The sequence below is a fragment of the Crocuta crocuta genome, unplaced genomic scaffold (assembly GCF_008692635.1).
Source record: "Crocuta crocuta isolate KB4526 unplaced genomic scaffold, BGI_CrCroc_1.0 scaffold87, whole genome shotgun sequence".
In the NCBI taxonomy this organism is placed as follows: domain Eukaryota; kingdom Metazoa; phylum Chordata; class Mammalia; order Carnivora; family Hyaenidae; genus Crocuta; species Crocuta crocuta.
Genome location: NW_027532166.1, coordinates 2,931,015 through 2,946,824, shown reverse-complemented (window position 1 = coordinate 2,946,824; position 15,810 = coordinate 2,931,015). Strand labels below are relative to the sequence as shown.

General features: G+C 39.6%; 1 protein-coding gene across 1 annotated transcript in view; it reads right to left on the bottom strand.

Annotated features, from left to right (window-relative positions):
- ERC2 (ELKS/RAB6-interacting/CAST family member 2) overlaps nucleotides 1–15,810 on the bottom strand; it is an 885,144-nt gene that overhangs the window by 217,096 nt on the left and 652,238 nt on the right. The window contains exon 14 of the mRNA XM_077776719.1: nucleotides 2,354–2,501. Coding sequence (XP_077632845.1) covers nucleotides 2,354–2,501 — 148 coding nt within the window. The remainder of the gene's footprint in view (nucleotides 1–2,353; nucleotides 2,502–15,810) is intronic.

Sequence of the window (15,810 nt, the reverse complement as noted above, 5' to 3'; positions counted from 1 at the left end):
ACTGGATATGCATCCTGGCACAGAGTAAACACTCAATACAAAGGGGATGCTTTCCTAAGCCAATTAATCATTACCCTTAGAATCATGTCATTAACAACAAGGGGACATCAACTCATGTGCTTTTTTTTTTCTCTGTTATCTACATGGTATGGGGAAGGATTTCAAACCTAAATCATCAAGGATCCCATCCTTCTCCTTCTGCCTCTTTTTCCACAACAGCCTTTCAGACTCTGCCTTAGTTCAGGCAGGAGCCTTACTCTGCATGGCTGGGGTTTCCCAAATGTGCCCCATGATACTCAAAACCAAGCCTGTCGTGAATAATGAAGGCTTTGTGCAGTTTCCCAGGAGCAAATTGAAGGGCTACACTCAATCCTTCCTGGAATCCAGGAGTGCATTTTCATGATGCTGAGAAAGAAAAAGAAAACAGCCTTAAAAATTCCTAATTGGAAAAATAGAGGGGGTTTGAGGAGCAAGGTATCTAGGAGACAGAAAGGAAAAGAGAATTCACTGTGCCTGACAGCGAGGTCTCTGGCTGACTATTGGGTAGCCACCAAATTTGGAACTCTTGACAAATACATAATAAGTGAAATCACTCTGCAAATCAAGATATAATGCTATCATCTATGGTTTCAGACTTTCTAGCCACCAAGTACTAGAAATCATCAAAAGAGGTAAAAGGCAAAGTAGGATGTAGCTGTTATGCACCCCCACCCCTCATGGTGGGGGCTAGTGTCTCCTTAGCTGCTGACTGACCTGAGACCTTTGGATCATGTATGCATCGTAGCTGGACCCGTGGTACTTGGCCGTAATATCTGGGCTGTAGCCAGCATCACAAGTGCATGGTATATTCGAGCTCAGGGGCTGTTTCCTAGGTCTATATACCTGTGGGAGAAAGCTACAATGGTTAGGTGCAGGAGGGGAGGAAGCAGGGCTCACAGAGAAGGAATTAGGAGAAAGCAAAGAAGGGGGCTTGTCCTGACTTTCTGTGGCCAGGTGGGTGGAAAATCCAGTGTAGAAGATGCACAGTCCCAAACAAAGAGGTCAGATGTAAGCGGTTCCCAATCCCCGGGGCCAGCACTAGCAAGGCATGCTGCTCTGTGGAATGACCCCAATGTCTGACAGTGACTGAGACCCTCCCTCTGCAGGAGAGGGTACCCATAGATGGTCGTGGTCTCTCTCAGAAAGGCGGCCCTATGAGAAATGGACTCTGTTTCACAGCCAAAGGATGCCTTTTCCTTCCCGAGGAGGGAAAGAGGTGGCCCGGTTGCGAGGGGAAGGGTTTTACTTCTTTGGGTTTCCCTTCCACTCACCTTGCACACTGGCCCAGATCACCCTAACAGGCACAGAGGCAGCCCTGGAGGCTGAAATTGATGTGGACACACTCCATGTGGTACCATGTGGCATTTACAGAGCTTCAGAGCCACATGTAGCCTAAGCTAAGTTGTGACAGCTACCTTGTGAGACCACAGACTACTGAGCCATAATATCTGCTAAATTGGTTTTATAATGAACCTAGAATCCAAGTGAACATCTTTAACCACTGCTTCCAAAAGTTCCCAAGTTATATATGGAGAAGAAATAATGTCTGAAGATTTCAGGAATAATTTTGCAATACACTTCAGGTGCAATTAAGTCTATTTAAGCCACTCAGAGAAAACCCTCCAAAAAGAAAAGAACTTTCTGCACAAGTTAAGACGTTGCCCCTCCTTCCTTTTTCCTCAGAAGAAATACAGTGGCCTAGAGAAGAGGAATAAATGGATAATTGAGTAAATGGGTGATTTAAAAAAAAAAAAGGATGTTTAACTAAATAATGGCTGGGGAGGTCTCCAAGCATAGTCTGGCAGTGCTAGGGTCTGGGAGATGTTTCTTAGCTGAAAGGTCCTGAAAGAACAAGTTAAAGAACCAAAGTTGGAATTATGGAGAGAAAGAAAGCTGAAGAACTGGATGAAGATAGTTACTGATAACACCCAGAAAGTGAGCAAGACAGAAGGTAACATTTCCAATAGGAACAAAGGTGCCCAGAATTTAATTCATACTTTCTAGGATATAGTGAAAAGTCATACAAAGTCCACTGGAAGGAAGAGACCTGAGAGTTATATCTGGGGACATGATGCTAATACAAAAGAAAGGAAAACAGCACTGGCTGCAAACCACACAAGCCCAGGCACATGCAAATAAAACACAGAAAAGCAGTAAAATGATGTTCTAGCAACTTGGGCCATTTCATTCCTACCTGGTTTTAGCTGTTTGAGCCCGCAGGATGGAGATGGGAGAATGAAGAGTAGCTAAACCCAGAGAAAGCACTCAAGGCCCCAAACCCAGCAAAACACACCTTTTGTGCAGGAGGCCCCACCTGCTGCTTTAACTGATGCACTAGTCGATCTTTTTCCCGCTTGAGGGCCATGACTTCTTCCTGCGTCTTTTTCTTTTTGGAAGCAGACAACTCCAGCAAGGCGATATTTGCATCTTTTTCACTGATTGCCGCAAGCAGCGCTTCCTGTCTGGTAAAATAAAGATTATTGTGATCATTTTTATAAAGTGTAAGAAAAAAATACTTGTTATTTATAGTTGAAATGAACCATAGAACACTGTCTCAATGGGAAGGAATTAAAGACAAACTGACTCTTGTCAGATTCAACACAACCCAACAAAACTAGGAAGCAATTTAAGTATCAATAATTTTTTCTTGCAAGATTTTCTTTTGAAGGCAGTCAGAGATATCCATTCCATTTCCAATGTAATTAATGATGCTTTCCTGCCATTCTACCAAAAACCATTCCTTTCTCAGTCTTCTATATCTAGTAATTATACCACCACCCACTGAGTAACCCAAGCCCCAAACCTATAAATCATCCTTGATTTCTTCCCTCTCTTCTCCACTCAGAGTTGATCCATCAACAACTTCAGCAGGTTTTACTCCACAAGACATTCCTTATCTAAACTGACCTACTGCTATCAAATTATTCCCAACCACCAGCATGCACTCCTGCAGACCACTGGTCTCCATGGAACAAAGACCACTGATCTACGTGGAACAAAGACTAATCATCTTTAAAAATATTATAGGGACTCCTGGGTGGCTCAGTCGGTTAAGCGTCTGACTTCGGCTCAGGTCATGATCTCACGGTTTGTGGGTTCAAGCCCTGCGTCAGGCTCTGTGCTGACAGCTCAGAGCGCGGGGTATGCTTCAGATTCTGTGTCTCCCTCTCTCTCTGTCCCTCCCCCACTTGTACTCTATCTCTGTCTCTCCAATATAAAAAAAATACATGTAAAAAAAACCATTATAAATCTGGATTCCACCATTAGATTGCTTGCAAAATCTACTGTATCACTCATTAGACTTGAAATCCAGGCCCTTTACTGATGCCTATTACTCATTACATCAACTGGCCCTAACCACCTCTCTGAGGTCATCTTGTACCTCTTCTCCTTCTGCATTCATTAGGCTCCAGCTCATTTTGTGCCTTAACTCTTTCTCGTCCTTGAAAACATTATACTTGTTCTCACTTCATAACCTTTGTCTTCGCCATACCCTCTGACTGAAATGCCCTCAGCTCCCACAGGTCCTTACCCTTCAGGTCTCAACTCAAATGTATTTTCCTCAGAAAAGCCTTCACCAGCCACTTTCCCTACTAGTGTCTTCCTACCTTTCCCTTTGTGCCCAAGCTACTGGCCTGTCACATTACACTCTTTCTTCACAGATGTCTCTGCTATTTAAAAGAATCTTAGAGGGATGTCTGGGTGGCTCAGTCAGTTAAGTGTTTGACTCCTAATTTCAGCTCAGGTCATGATCTCAGGGTTGAGGGACCGTGCCATCTTAGGCTCCGTGCAATCTCCATGATGGGATTCTTTCTCTCTCTCTCTCTCTGCCCCTACCCCTCCCCTTCCTAAATAGATAGATAGATAGGTAGGTAGATAGATAGATAGATCGATCTTAGATATCATAATTTATTGTCCAGACTTGACACTCCATGATACTGGAACCTCATCTATCTTGTGCACTCTGGCTTCTAGAAGAGCACTGAGCACATGGTTAAGTGCCTAAAATATTTGTTCAAGAAATAAGTAATTTTACTTTGTATTAAAAAATGTTTAAAGATACCATGTACAAGTTTTCCTCTCATTTTTAGAAAAATTATAATGTTTTGATTCCTTAATCTCTGATCACTGCTTACTCAGAGGAGTATTAGGGTTACCCCCTTCCATTTTACAGTTCAATTTTCTGGCAACATCTGTCACAACTTTCAACATGGAATTTTGGGAGAGTATTTCTGACCATAAAATGGCTTTTCTGGTGTCATTCATTTAGTCCTTCTTTCCACTGAGGTGGTCTTGTCCCAATCTGCGTCACTCCTGCCACATTCTAGGTACCTTATAAGACCCCACAGCCTTGGGAAAGCCTCTATATTGGGTATTTTCTTTGCACACGTGTCCCAGGACCAAAACCTGGTCCTGATCCTATTTTGTCTTTCTTTAATTCCCGTTCCCAGACCAGGTCCTCTCCAGATGTTTGAACAAGATGGTCATTATTTGGATCTCAGATTTTCCTCCTTTTCACTGCAGGGATTTGTATGGACTTTTCCGGGCCCCACTAATGGCAGGGAGTAGGAGCTTCTGTTGGAGGCTCGGTCAGACATATGAGCAGCAGAAATGTCAGGGAATATGTCCACTTTCCAGAAGAAAGCCAGGGCAGGCTGGACTATCAACAGCAGCATTCAAATCCAGCTTCACACAGCCTGTCTCCTTCTGGATAACATCTTGAAACAGTAGACATGCTTGCCGTTCAGTTAGTGCATATTTGTACATAAAGTCAAGCTGAAGAGGCTGAACAGCCTTCAAAATCAGGGAGAGCTCATACGCTACCAACTCCAATTTAACTACCACACATCCAAGGTGGCAATATTTTACCCTACTCTGCCCTAACTGAAATGTCCATGTGAAGCTTTCTAAATATAAATAACCAAAGAAATCATTAGTAAGAAAACCGAGGATTGATAGTAAATTATGCTGCTAGTAAATTTATAGCTATATGCTGCATTTACAATGCTGATTTTAAAAAAGATGTGAAAACATTTGTTTGTTTAGAGACAGTTCTCCATGTGTCTCATATTTCTGCACATTTTACAAGCAAAGGCACTACCTTCTTTTCTCACAAATTTTCCAGATGTTTGTATAGTGAATACCCTTGGAAGGCAGAGGTAGTTTCTCCCTTAGGATCAAAGGGCAGACATGCTTACTGCCCTTGTCTAACAGCGTCTCCTTCCAGAGCAAAGGGCAGGCATGTTACTGCCATTATAAAAGATTCAGGTTCCATAAGCTCAGAGTTGCTGTCTTGTAATGCAACCTGTTGCATGTATAGCTGTTCATCTGGCCCATCTGCCTTGCCTCCCTGGGACGTGAGGATAGGAGAACTGACATAAAATACCCTGATACTGCTCTCTGCACCTTGAGCATGAAGTCTTTGGTTTCTGACCTCAAAGCCTCTGGTCATCTACCAGCATCCATGAAGCTGAGCCAGGCTAACATGCCAGTAGGGAAAAAAAAAATCTCAGAATCCTTACAGTTCTTGATGTGCATATGTATATGCAATAAAATCCCCCAAACATAAAAATAGGAAGGACAGACACCAAAATGCTAATAGTCATTATCTCTCATGGTTGTGAAATGGATAAGCTGGTTTTTGCTTTTTTTCTGCTTAAATCTTTCTGCATTATCTGTATCACAAAATATCATAAGAGTAAACATTAAGAAATTGCAAATAGAACTTTACAGTCACCAAATAAACTGCAGGTACATGCTTCAAACACTTGGCATATGTGAAATCGGTTCATTTTCCCATCAAGGTACTTATGCTCCCTCTGTCCCTCTCACTCTGTGCATAGGTAAGTGCACATACACCTACTTTCATTTACAGACATGTCTGGTACAGTCTACATCATCTCCCACTTGGACAGCTGCAATCATTGTCAAAGCAGGCGCCCTGTGTTCGCTTTTATGTCCCCCTGTCCTATGGTCCTTTTTAATCCATTTTCCTCTTTCAGGTCAATATTCTGAATTAAACAGCTTTAATAACTGGTAAAAAAGTCACCATCAATCTAAAGAATGAGCCTTCTAAACTCTTTTTGCCCTATAATTCTATAATTTAGGCTTTTCCAAACAACACTTATTTCTCTTCTTGTAATATCATTAAAAGTTCCAATAAATTATTTTCTAATTATCTGTTGATCCGAAAACTATCGATCACAAAACATGTATCAATTCCTAATTCTCTACAGATGACACTACTAAATACAGCCCCAAATCCTATTACTATTATTATACTCAAAATACATTTAAAATCACTTTTATAAAAGTGCATTTAAAGCCACTACTCATCAATATTAATATTCATACAAAATAACCCATTTTGTTCTTTGTAACATTTTCCTTAATTTTTTTTTTATTTTGTTTGCTTTTGGCTAACAAATCTGTTTTATGAATACTGGTATTATACAATCATAGAACTCTAAATGTAATTAGTGTAAGCAAGATTTATTTTGTTTTTAAAGTTTATTTATTTTGAGAGAGGAAGAGTATGTGTGTGTGTGTGTGTGTGTGTGTGTGTGTGTGCGCGCGCGCGCGCACACGTGTGATTGGGCAGAGGGAGAGAGAATCCCAAGCAGACTCTGTACTGCTCTGGGCTCAAACTCAGGAAGCATGAGATCATGAACTGAATTGAACTCAAGTCAGACGCTTTACCAGCGGAGCCACCCAGGTACCCAGGAGCCCTTAGAGACCCTCATTTAAATATTATCCATAAACTAATGATAATTTCTCCTAAAATAACCTTATTGAAACTTACATTAAATAATTCCAGTCTCTTTAAACCAAATAGTAATTGGTAGAAAATAAAAGTATATAAAACTAGGAAAATATGAATACTTCACACTTTAGGATATTTGGAAAGATGTTCTAACTATGTTAAGGTTGTATCTGGCCATTATCTATTTGTACAGGGATGCCAGGCAAGAAAATTCTTAATTCTAGGCTGACACAACGATTGCATTTGTGGGTTTTTTAAGCAATAAGCTTTATAAATGAGCTTCAACTAATTTTTTATCAAGCTGATACATTTCAACTAATAATTTAAATTTCTGTTAGCTAATTCTGCACAGTTATGGGTTGTTATTATTCCTGCTTTAGAAGTCAGGGGCTCNGAGGGAGGGATGGGCATGGAGGAGGACACTTGTGGGGATGAGCACTGAGTGTTATGTGGAAACTAATTTGACAATAAACTATTAAAAAAAAAAAAAAAGAAGTCAGGGGCTCTTTGAGGGTAAGGGATACTGAACATATCATCTTTTTTAAAGATGAACTTCATTTACCAGCCCAATATCAGACTGTACACTTTTTACAATTCCCATGAGGCAGTTTGCTAATACATCCACGGCATCTAATGACAAATACCTTACTGAAAATACACAGAGGCTTGTTTTGAGAAAATGGTAAACACTGTAACAAATTATAATAATTTATTTAATAATTGTAATAAATGTTGCCCCTGTTTTTTTTCCAATAGGGAATTTTGATTCAGCCTTTCAAAGTCTGGGAAAACTGAAATATTTGCAGTTCTAATGCCTCTTTTACATCTACATCTTTTAAAAACTGTTTAAGTGCAAAGGATATACCCATGACATTTGGATATATTGGAAACACAAAGAAAGATCCTCATTATTTTCTCCATCAAGTGAATCATATTCTAGATTCAAGGCCAGATTTACATTGCTTCAGAAACTGCTAAAGTCCCATCAACCTGAGGAAAGTTTCTCTAAGTCTAAAATCACCTTCAGCACTTAATCTGTCCTTTCTGTTCACAGAAAACATGAAAAGAACATATTTCCTCATCTTTAGATAGTTAGTGGGGTTAAGTATATGCCAAAGGCTTGCAAAGTTATCTTTTGAACACTGCAATGCTTCAGTATACAATTACTAAGGTGATCTGTCTATGCCCTAAGATGTAGCTTAAAATATGAAAAGGAAGCCCAAATAAGCTAGAAAGGAAGATAAGATAATGCAAAGAGAAATAAATCTATAAGAGTCTGCTGAATGCCAAGCTAAGAAAGTGGACTATAGACAGCATTTTATCAAAGTGCAGCCTAAACAAACGTCAAGGGGGAATAATTTCTTTAACAAATATGGGCAACAATGAAGTAAAAACGAGGAGGGGGGATTCTGTGCCCTCACATACATTTAGTCAGGGTTAACAATGGATAAAAATATGTGCAAGAACACATTTAATAACCCTATGCTGTCATTCAGTTTGTAGGAGGTAGTCAAGATACAGCTAATAAAACACCAAAAAAATGGTTTTAGCCACCCTGGAAAAAAAAAAAAAACACCTCAGCGGAATAAAACAAAAGAGGACTGAAGGGCGTCTCCCACCAAGATAAATGCCTTCTTTTGAGTGTTGCCTGTGGCTAACCTTCTCAAAGAGAGCTCCAGAATCCTCTGATGGTAATACATCACTACATCACTTATCACAGTCAATTTAAAAGGGAGCTTTATAAACATTTCTATTTCACTCCCTGTTGCTGTCGCTCTATTAATGATGACTTGAGCTCTGAGAGAGGGTCCAAAATTAATTTCAGGAATTGTAAATGAGGCAGACCAATTAGGAACTGTTATAAATTGAATGGGGGGAAAAGCATTAACGCAGTTTTTTCTTAAGGGCTCTTGTTTTCGTTAGCTGACCCATCTTTAGGAACACATTCAATTACAAAAGCAGATGCTTAAAAAATGCATTCCATTAAGAAATGTTTGGATAATGACATGTAGGGGAGAACCTACATTATGTATGGTGCTCAGCCCGCAGTCATGTTCTAATCATACTGTGGGAAAAAAAAAATTCTGCTCAATCAACTTTTCCCAGTTAATTACTGTTTTCTTTCCCTCATGACCCTGAATCTTCAACCGTAAGTTCAGTAGGAGGTGACTTAAGACAGACGGTGACGAAAGATCCTGTTCAAAACAGCCTCTCTCTCACCCCTAGGGTGAGGATGGGTGGAGGTTCACTGTGATCAGCCCTGGGGAATAGATGCTCATTTGCCTAAATTTTAAAAGCAGGATTTTTAAAAAGCATCTTGAGAAAGAAAAGTCTTATGATATCAATTAATATCAACACTACCCACCAGCAGAATGATGGATTGTGTATGCAGAAGGGCCCACGCAGAAAGCAAAACTGCTCACACAAGGTGGGGCCCACAGGGTGAGATATATTTGAACAACCACAAGTTCCAGCATGGACAAAGAACAGACAAGATTTGTAAAGGCCAGGCTTCAGCAGCCCAGACTTTTAATGCGGTTTACTCTCTGTTATCCACCTAAAACTGACCTCAAGAAATAGTTTACTCCAATTATGGAGAATTTTGTCCTTGAAACCCAAAAGCATATGACTGGAATTTCCTTATGCAGGGACCATGAAGTCTTACAGAAGCTCTTTGCTCCATGCAGCAGCTTCTATCTCCCTGCTCACTCAGTAGGTGACCCAGGTAGAGACCTGGCCCATCCTTCAATTCCTCCAAGTCCAGATAAGGCCAGGAAACTCTGAAGTGGCAACACAGAGTGCTTCACGACACTAGGATGGCAAATGCTGGTACCATTTCGCATCCTGTTACAAATGGGTATAGGGGAGTCTGAGGCCAACTTTTCCCATATAAACAAAGTCCAAGGCCAGAGTAGGATCAGTGTCAGGAAAAGCTACTGCCCCTATCTTAAACTGCTTTCTCTATTTCCATCCCTTGGGAGAAGTGATAAAAAGGCAATGAGGGATGGGAGAAGCCCCTCTCCGAGTCCTGGTAGAAGACGTGTGTGATGTATTACTGAGTACTGTGTCACACACACACACACACACACACACACACCAGAGATAAGAAAATACTTATTTTGATTACCTTAGCCTATTATGATTTCTTTAAACTTATCTATACAAATAAAATATCACTCACATCGTTAAGATTTGATTAATGTACTTAAGGTACTTGATTTAGCGCCTGACCTTTGGAATCCAATATACCTGGGTTCGAATCTCAACAATATCTGTTGTTTCTGTGACCCTAGGCAAGTTACTTAATGACTCTGAAAGTTAGATGTCTTCACAACTGAACTAAGAAGGATGATAGTAACTCTCTCTTCAATCTTTGTGAGAGTTAAATGTGATAATGAATGTAAAGATTCTGTTCAGTGCTTGACATGACCACACAAATGTTAGCAATTATTATTCTGACATAACAGATCCCACCAAATGTAAAGATTCAAGTTTTGCATTATTTTCTATCAGGCTCCCCTTTATATTAAATATGCCAATTGGGTTTTTAATTTTCAAGACTGACTCTCTGAAATTGGTTTCTATTAGGCTGCACATTTGACTTTCACGAAATGAGGACTGTTTCACAAACAAATGTATTTATTTACTTAAATTATAGTTATTTAACATACAGTGCAATATTGGTTTCAGGAATAGAATTCAGTGATTCATCATTCACATTCAACACCCAATGTTCATCACAAGTGCCCTCCTTAATGCCCAGCACCTAGCTAGAGTCCATCTCCCATCCACCTTCCTCCATCAACCCTCAGTTTATTCTCTATCGAGTCTCGTGATTTGTTTTCCTCTTCCCCCACTCCCCGATTTCCTCTTCCCCCATTGCCATATGTTCATCTGTTTCATTTCTTAAATTACACATATAAATGAAGTCATATGGTATTTGTCTTTCTCTGATTGACTGATTTCACTTAATAGCATAATGCATTCTAGTTCCATTCACATAATTTCAAATGGCAAAATTTCATTCTTTTTGATGGTTGAGTAATATTCCATTACATATATATACATATACATATATATAATGTGTGTACACACACACACACCATACACATCTTATTTATCCATTCATTAATCAATGGGCATTTGGGTTCTCTCCATAGTTTGGCTATTGTTGATAATGCTGCTATCAACAGTGGGATGTATGTACTCCTTTGAATCTGTATTTTTGTATCCTTTGGGCAAATACCTAATAGTGCAATTGTTGGATCATAGGGTAGTTCTAGTTTTACTTTCTTGAGGAGTCTTCATACTATTCTCCAGAGTGGCTGCACCAGTTTGCATTCCCACAAACAGTGCAAGAGGGTTCCCTTTTCTCTGCTTCCTTGCCAACACCTGTTGTTTCTCATGTTGTTGATTTCAGCATTCTGACAGATGTGAGGTGGTATCTCACTGTGGTTTTGATTTGTATTTCCTTGATGATGAATGATGTTGAGCATCTTTTCATGTGTTTGTTAGCCACCTGGATATCTTCTCTGGAAATTTGTCTATTCATGTCTTTTTTCCATTCCTTAACTGGGTTGTTTGTTTTTTGTGTGTTGAGTTTGGTAAGTTCTTTATAGATTTTAGATACTAACCCTTCATCTGATATATCATTTGCAAATATCTTCTCCCATTCCATAGGCTGCCTTTTAGTTTTGTTGATTATTTCCTTTACTGTGCAGAAGCTTTTTATCTTGATGAAGTTCCAACGGTTCATGTTTGCTTTTGATTTCCTTTGGTGATGTGTCTAATAAGAAGTTCACAAATAAATTTAAGGGAGAGTGTGAACACAGCTTATTCAACACAGAAGAGATGCCTCCTAGACCAGCCAGGTCTGACTTGCAATAACTGTGCAACATCATTCCATCCGAACTGATAGGAAAGGCTTCACAAAAGTGGGCAAGATGTGATTTCATGCCGCATGAGAAATGGAAACATGTTTTGAAAGGTGACCTTTTAAAAGTCAAGGTCAAGTGCAAAATCTAACCAAAGTCAAACAACTTCAAACAAAAATTCTTCCATTAAAAAAAAAACTTAAAGAAATGGTAAATTTGGAAGGCAGAGAGGGCAAGTGAAATGAAGAGCCTCTGACCCTTCACCAGGCACACACACTAGTACACCAGGCATTAATGTGTACTTGCTCATGATAGTTCTCATTCATTCTCATTATTCTCATTCAGTGATGAGAAGGCTTCTCTCTTGACCACTTAACTCCTCCAATGTAGCTTTCAATATGAAATACACCCAATCAGACTCCCTGTATTATTGATGATTGATAATAAGAAAACTAAATACATCTGGACTTCACTATGGGCCAGAGCTTTGCCCAGCACCCACCTAAACTAAACCTATTGTCTATAGATGATTAGTTACTGTCAAGACACTTGCCTTATCACATTAACTTTTTGGTTGGAAATGAAAAACTGCCAGAGAATAAGTCACTGACTCTAAGGTTTAGCCTTTAGGGCATCTGATCAATTTTTTTTTTTCTTATTGGTGACATAAATAAATTTGTGCATATGTATACATATATATGTATTATATATATACATCCCCAAAGATAATACATTTTAATTTTCTCTCTACTGTATATTTAAGGCTACTAAGATTTGTTAGTAAGTCTTTGCACAGAGCAGCAAATTGCCCTCCTGTATCTTGAACTAAACATTTCCCTTCTTAATTTGAAATTTTTGTGTTAAATCAAACCTCCCTTTATTTATGCTTACATGGAATAGAATATTCCCATAGGCTAAATTATAATGTAAAACAAAACAGATTGTCATGCCATTGCTGTAAGAGGAATATGAACAGAAGGGGGCACATTCCAGAATTTTGTTAATGCAACATGTGAAGAAAATTGAATTAAGTTCTATAAAGCAGAACTTTGTAGAGAGAAATTAAAAAAAATAAGTTGGGTGGAAGCAGCTCCATTGTAAAAGTTGCTATTCACAGGTAGGAAGAAGGCAGTGGCACTTCCAAACTGGGAGAAGGAAACAGAGTGGTGTGTCTATATGTGCCATGGGTACCTGTAGTGGCCAAGCATAAAGCAGGTTTCCAGAAGGGGCAGGAAGGCACGATATCTGACAGGGAATAGAATTAAACAGATTCCCATCAACTTGAGCTGCTCTCCCGTGTGGGGCCTGCCACAGAACTGCACAGCAATTTGGGGCAACCTATGGGAATCTTCCTTTGGGAAGCTGATAGCTTTTAAAGTGACTTCAAAGATGAAATTCCTCAAGTAAATCTCTGAGAGGTCTGGATTTTAGGTCTGCCATCTCGTGGCCATTGCAGTAAATACTGCCCTTTTCCATTTTTTCCCAAAGTAATTATATCTCTACCATCTACATTCTAAAAAGGTACCACAAAGGGTGCTTATTAACAAAATAAACATTAGCCACAGAAGAGGTCCATGATGCATAAGGAACTAGGGCATTTCACATTCTGATCCTCATTCTGCACACATTTTTCATTTTTTGAGAGAAGCCTAGACTGAAATTATCATTTATCAAATTATCAAATAAACATTCAGTATAGGATTGGGACTGCTGAGAACCTGGTTAAGAGATGACAGGTATATTTTAGGTGTTTTTTTTTTTTTATGAGAAAATTTCGAGGCAAATAGGTGGCTCAGTCATTTAAGCATCCAACTCTTGATTTCATTCAAGTCATGATCTCACGGTTCGTGGGTTTGACCCTGCATCAGGCTCTGCGCTAACAATGCAGACCCTGCTTGGGATTCTCACTCTCTCCTCTCTCTCCACCCCTCCTCTGCTCATGCTCTTTCTCTGTCTTAAAATAAATAAATAAAAAGAGAGAGAAAAAACTTCATGGACACATAGTTATTTCCAAATGAATGAAAGTCTCAGCATTTCTGTACTTGTCATACATGACTATGCTGGGAGAACATACAGAATAAAATAGATTGTAAATCCAAAGGGGCTTCATACCTAAAAACTAGGATGATATGTTTTTCTGGAAAAATCTAAAGTCCAAATGATGGAGATTAGAAATACACACTTTAACACTGTAAGGAAAAAAAGTGAGACCAGATTTACAGCAGTTATATGTTGGTAAGAAATTACTAAAATGCCATGAAAATACACTGAGTCTGTCTAATGCAGAGTCACTAACCACTTGTTGCACATGTCAACTGGCGAGAAAGCAAATGCATGTGGCCACTTCCTCAGCAAGGTTTCGCTGATGTATAAGCTCTAAACTAAAATGGGATGTAACAGCATACTCCACGACCACAAATTAATTTCAGAGCCCAAACTATAGAAGTATAAAACTATGCATACACATACATACACCTAAATGGTTGCATTGCTAAGCAACTGATTTAAAAGACACACACAATGAAGAGCTGCAAAAATCAGATAGTGAATCCAGAAATAATGAGAAGGTATATCTGTTAGTTACCTGAAATTTCTGGATCCATGAGTATAATATATGGGACACTACCAGCATTCTCCTTCTCAGAGGTGGAGGGAACGTGAAACCAGACAGCAGATGCAGAATGAAAGAGTCTGGTAAACTACCTGAAAGCACTCCACATCTGGAAAGAATCGTGGGAGAACCAGCCCAAGACACAATGGTATAGAAAGCAGTCTCAGATTTACAGTATGGGTGGCCTTGTGGCTCATGGAAGTGAAATTTCCACTCCGGGAGGAGCAATCACTTAGAAGCAGGAATATTTCTGATGTGAAATTAGGATGTCCACTCCCAAGAAACTGGAGTGGACATGTTCCCCTGAGGTGGCTGTTTACTGACTACACAAGTAAGAATAAACCAACCAGATGATCAGAGTCCAGTTCTTCAGTTCCTTGAACATGTATTAACTGAGTGCCCACTGCATACCAGGTACCAGGGAGGAAAGGATAAAGAAGACAGCCACAACTCTTGCTTCCATGGAGTTTACCATACAGTAGGCCCCAGAGACTCTCCATCCACATAGTCATGATGGGCTGAATGATGCCACAAAACACAAAGAAATACTGTTCTATTTATGTTAGTAACAAATATCAGGCAAAGATATCCATGAATCCTGTTTACCAACCCAAAGTCTGGGCATAAGAATTCATATGGTAAAGGGCGCCTGGGTGGCTCAGTCAGTTGAGCATCCGACTTTAGCTGAGGTCATGATCTCTCTCGTTTACAAGTTGAAGCTCCCTGTTGGATTCCATGCTGCCAGCTCAGAGCCTGGAGCCTGCTTCAGATTCTGTGTCTCCCTCTCTCTCTGTCCCTCCCCTGCTCACGCTCTCTCTCTCTCTCAGAAATAAATAAAAACATTAAAAAAAGGATTCACATGGCATGCTCACCCACATGCATCAAATATTGGGATAATTGACTAAAAAACCCTCTCTCATCCTGTTCTGTTCCTTCTGAATGTCCAATGTGATGCAGCTGCAATCTAGAAGCTCAAAATAAACAAATAAACAGCTGAAACCTCATTTTCACAGATATCAGGCTGAATGATATGAAGTGCACTTTTTTTGTGTAACTCAGAAACAGTCAAATATCAATGATTTCATGTAGTTCAACCTAACAATTTTCTTCTATAATAAAAGCAGCTTTATTGGTTCTTCACCTGCTTGTTTATAATATATCACCATAGATATTTTTAATTCTTTATCACTTTCTACCCTCAAAGATTTAAAAGATTGAGGCAATTTCCTCTCCACAATATCCAACTACTAATTCTACATTCACCGAAGACTAACTACCAGAAACAACCCAGCCCAAAGGAGGGAGCCTGCTACACAAATCAGAGCAAGAGGAGGGGAAGTAGAAGACCAGAAAGGTGACAAATCCCAGTCCCTTACTGGGTGCCCCAAGACCTGGAAAAACACTTAGTGAGAAACTTCCTGGTGACCAGATCCCAGCCTGACACTGATTTCCACTCCCTGAGATACTAGCCTGGTGACTGATTGCTTTGAGATCAGATCATCTATCTCCCAAGACAGACATGA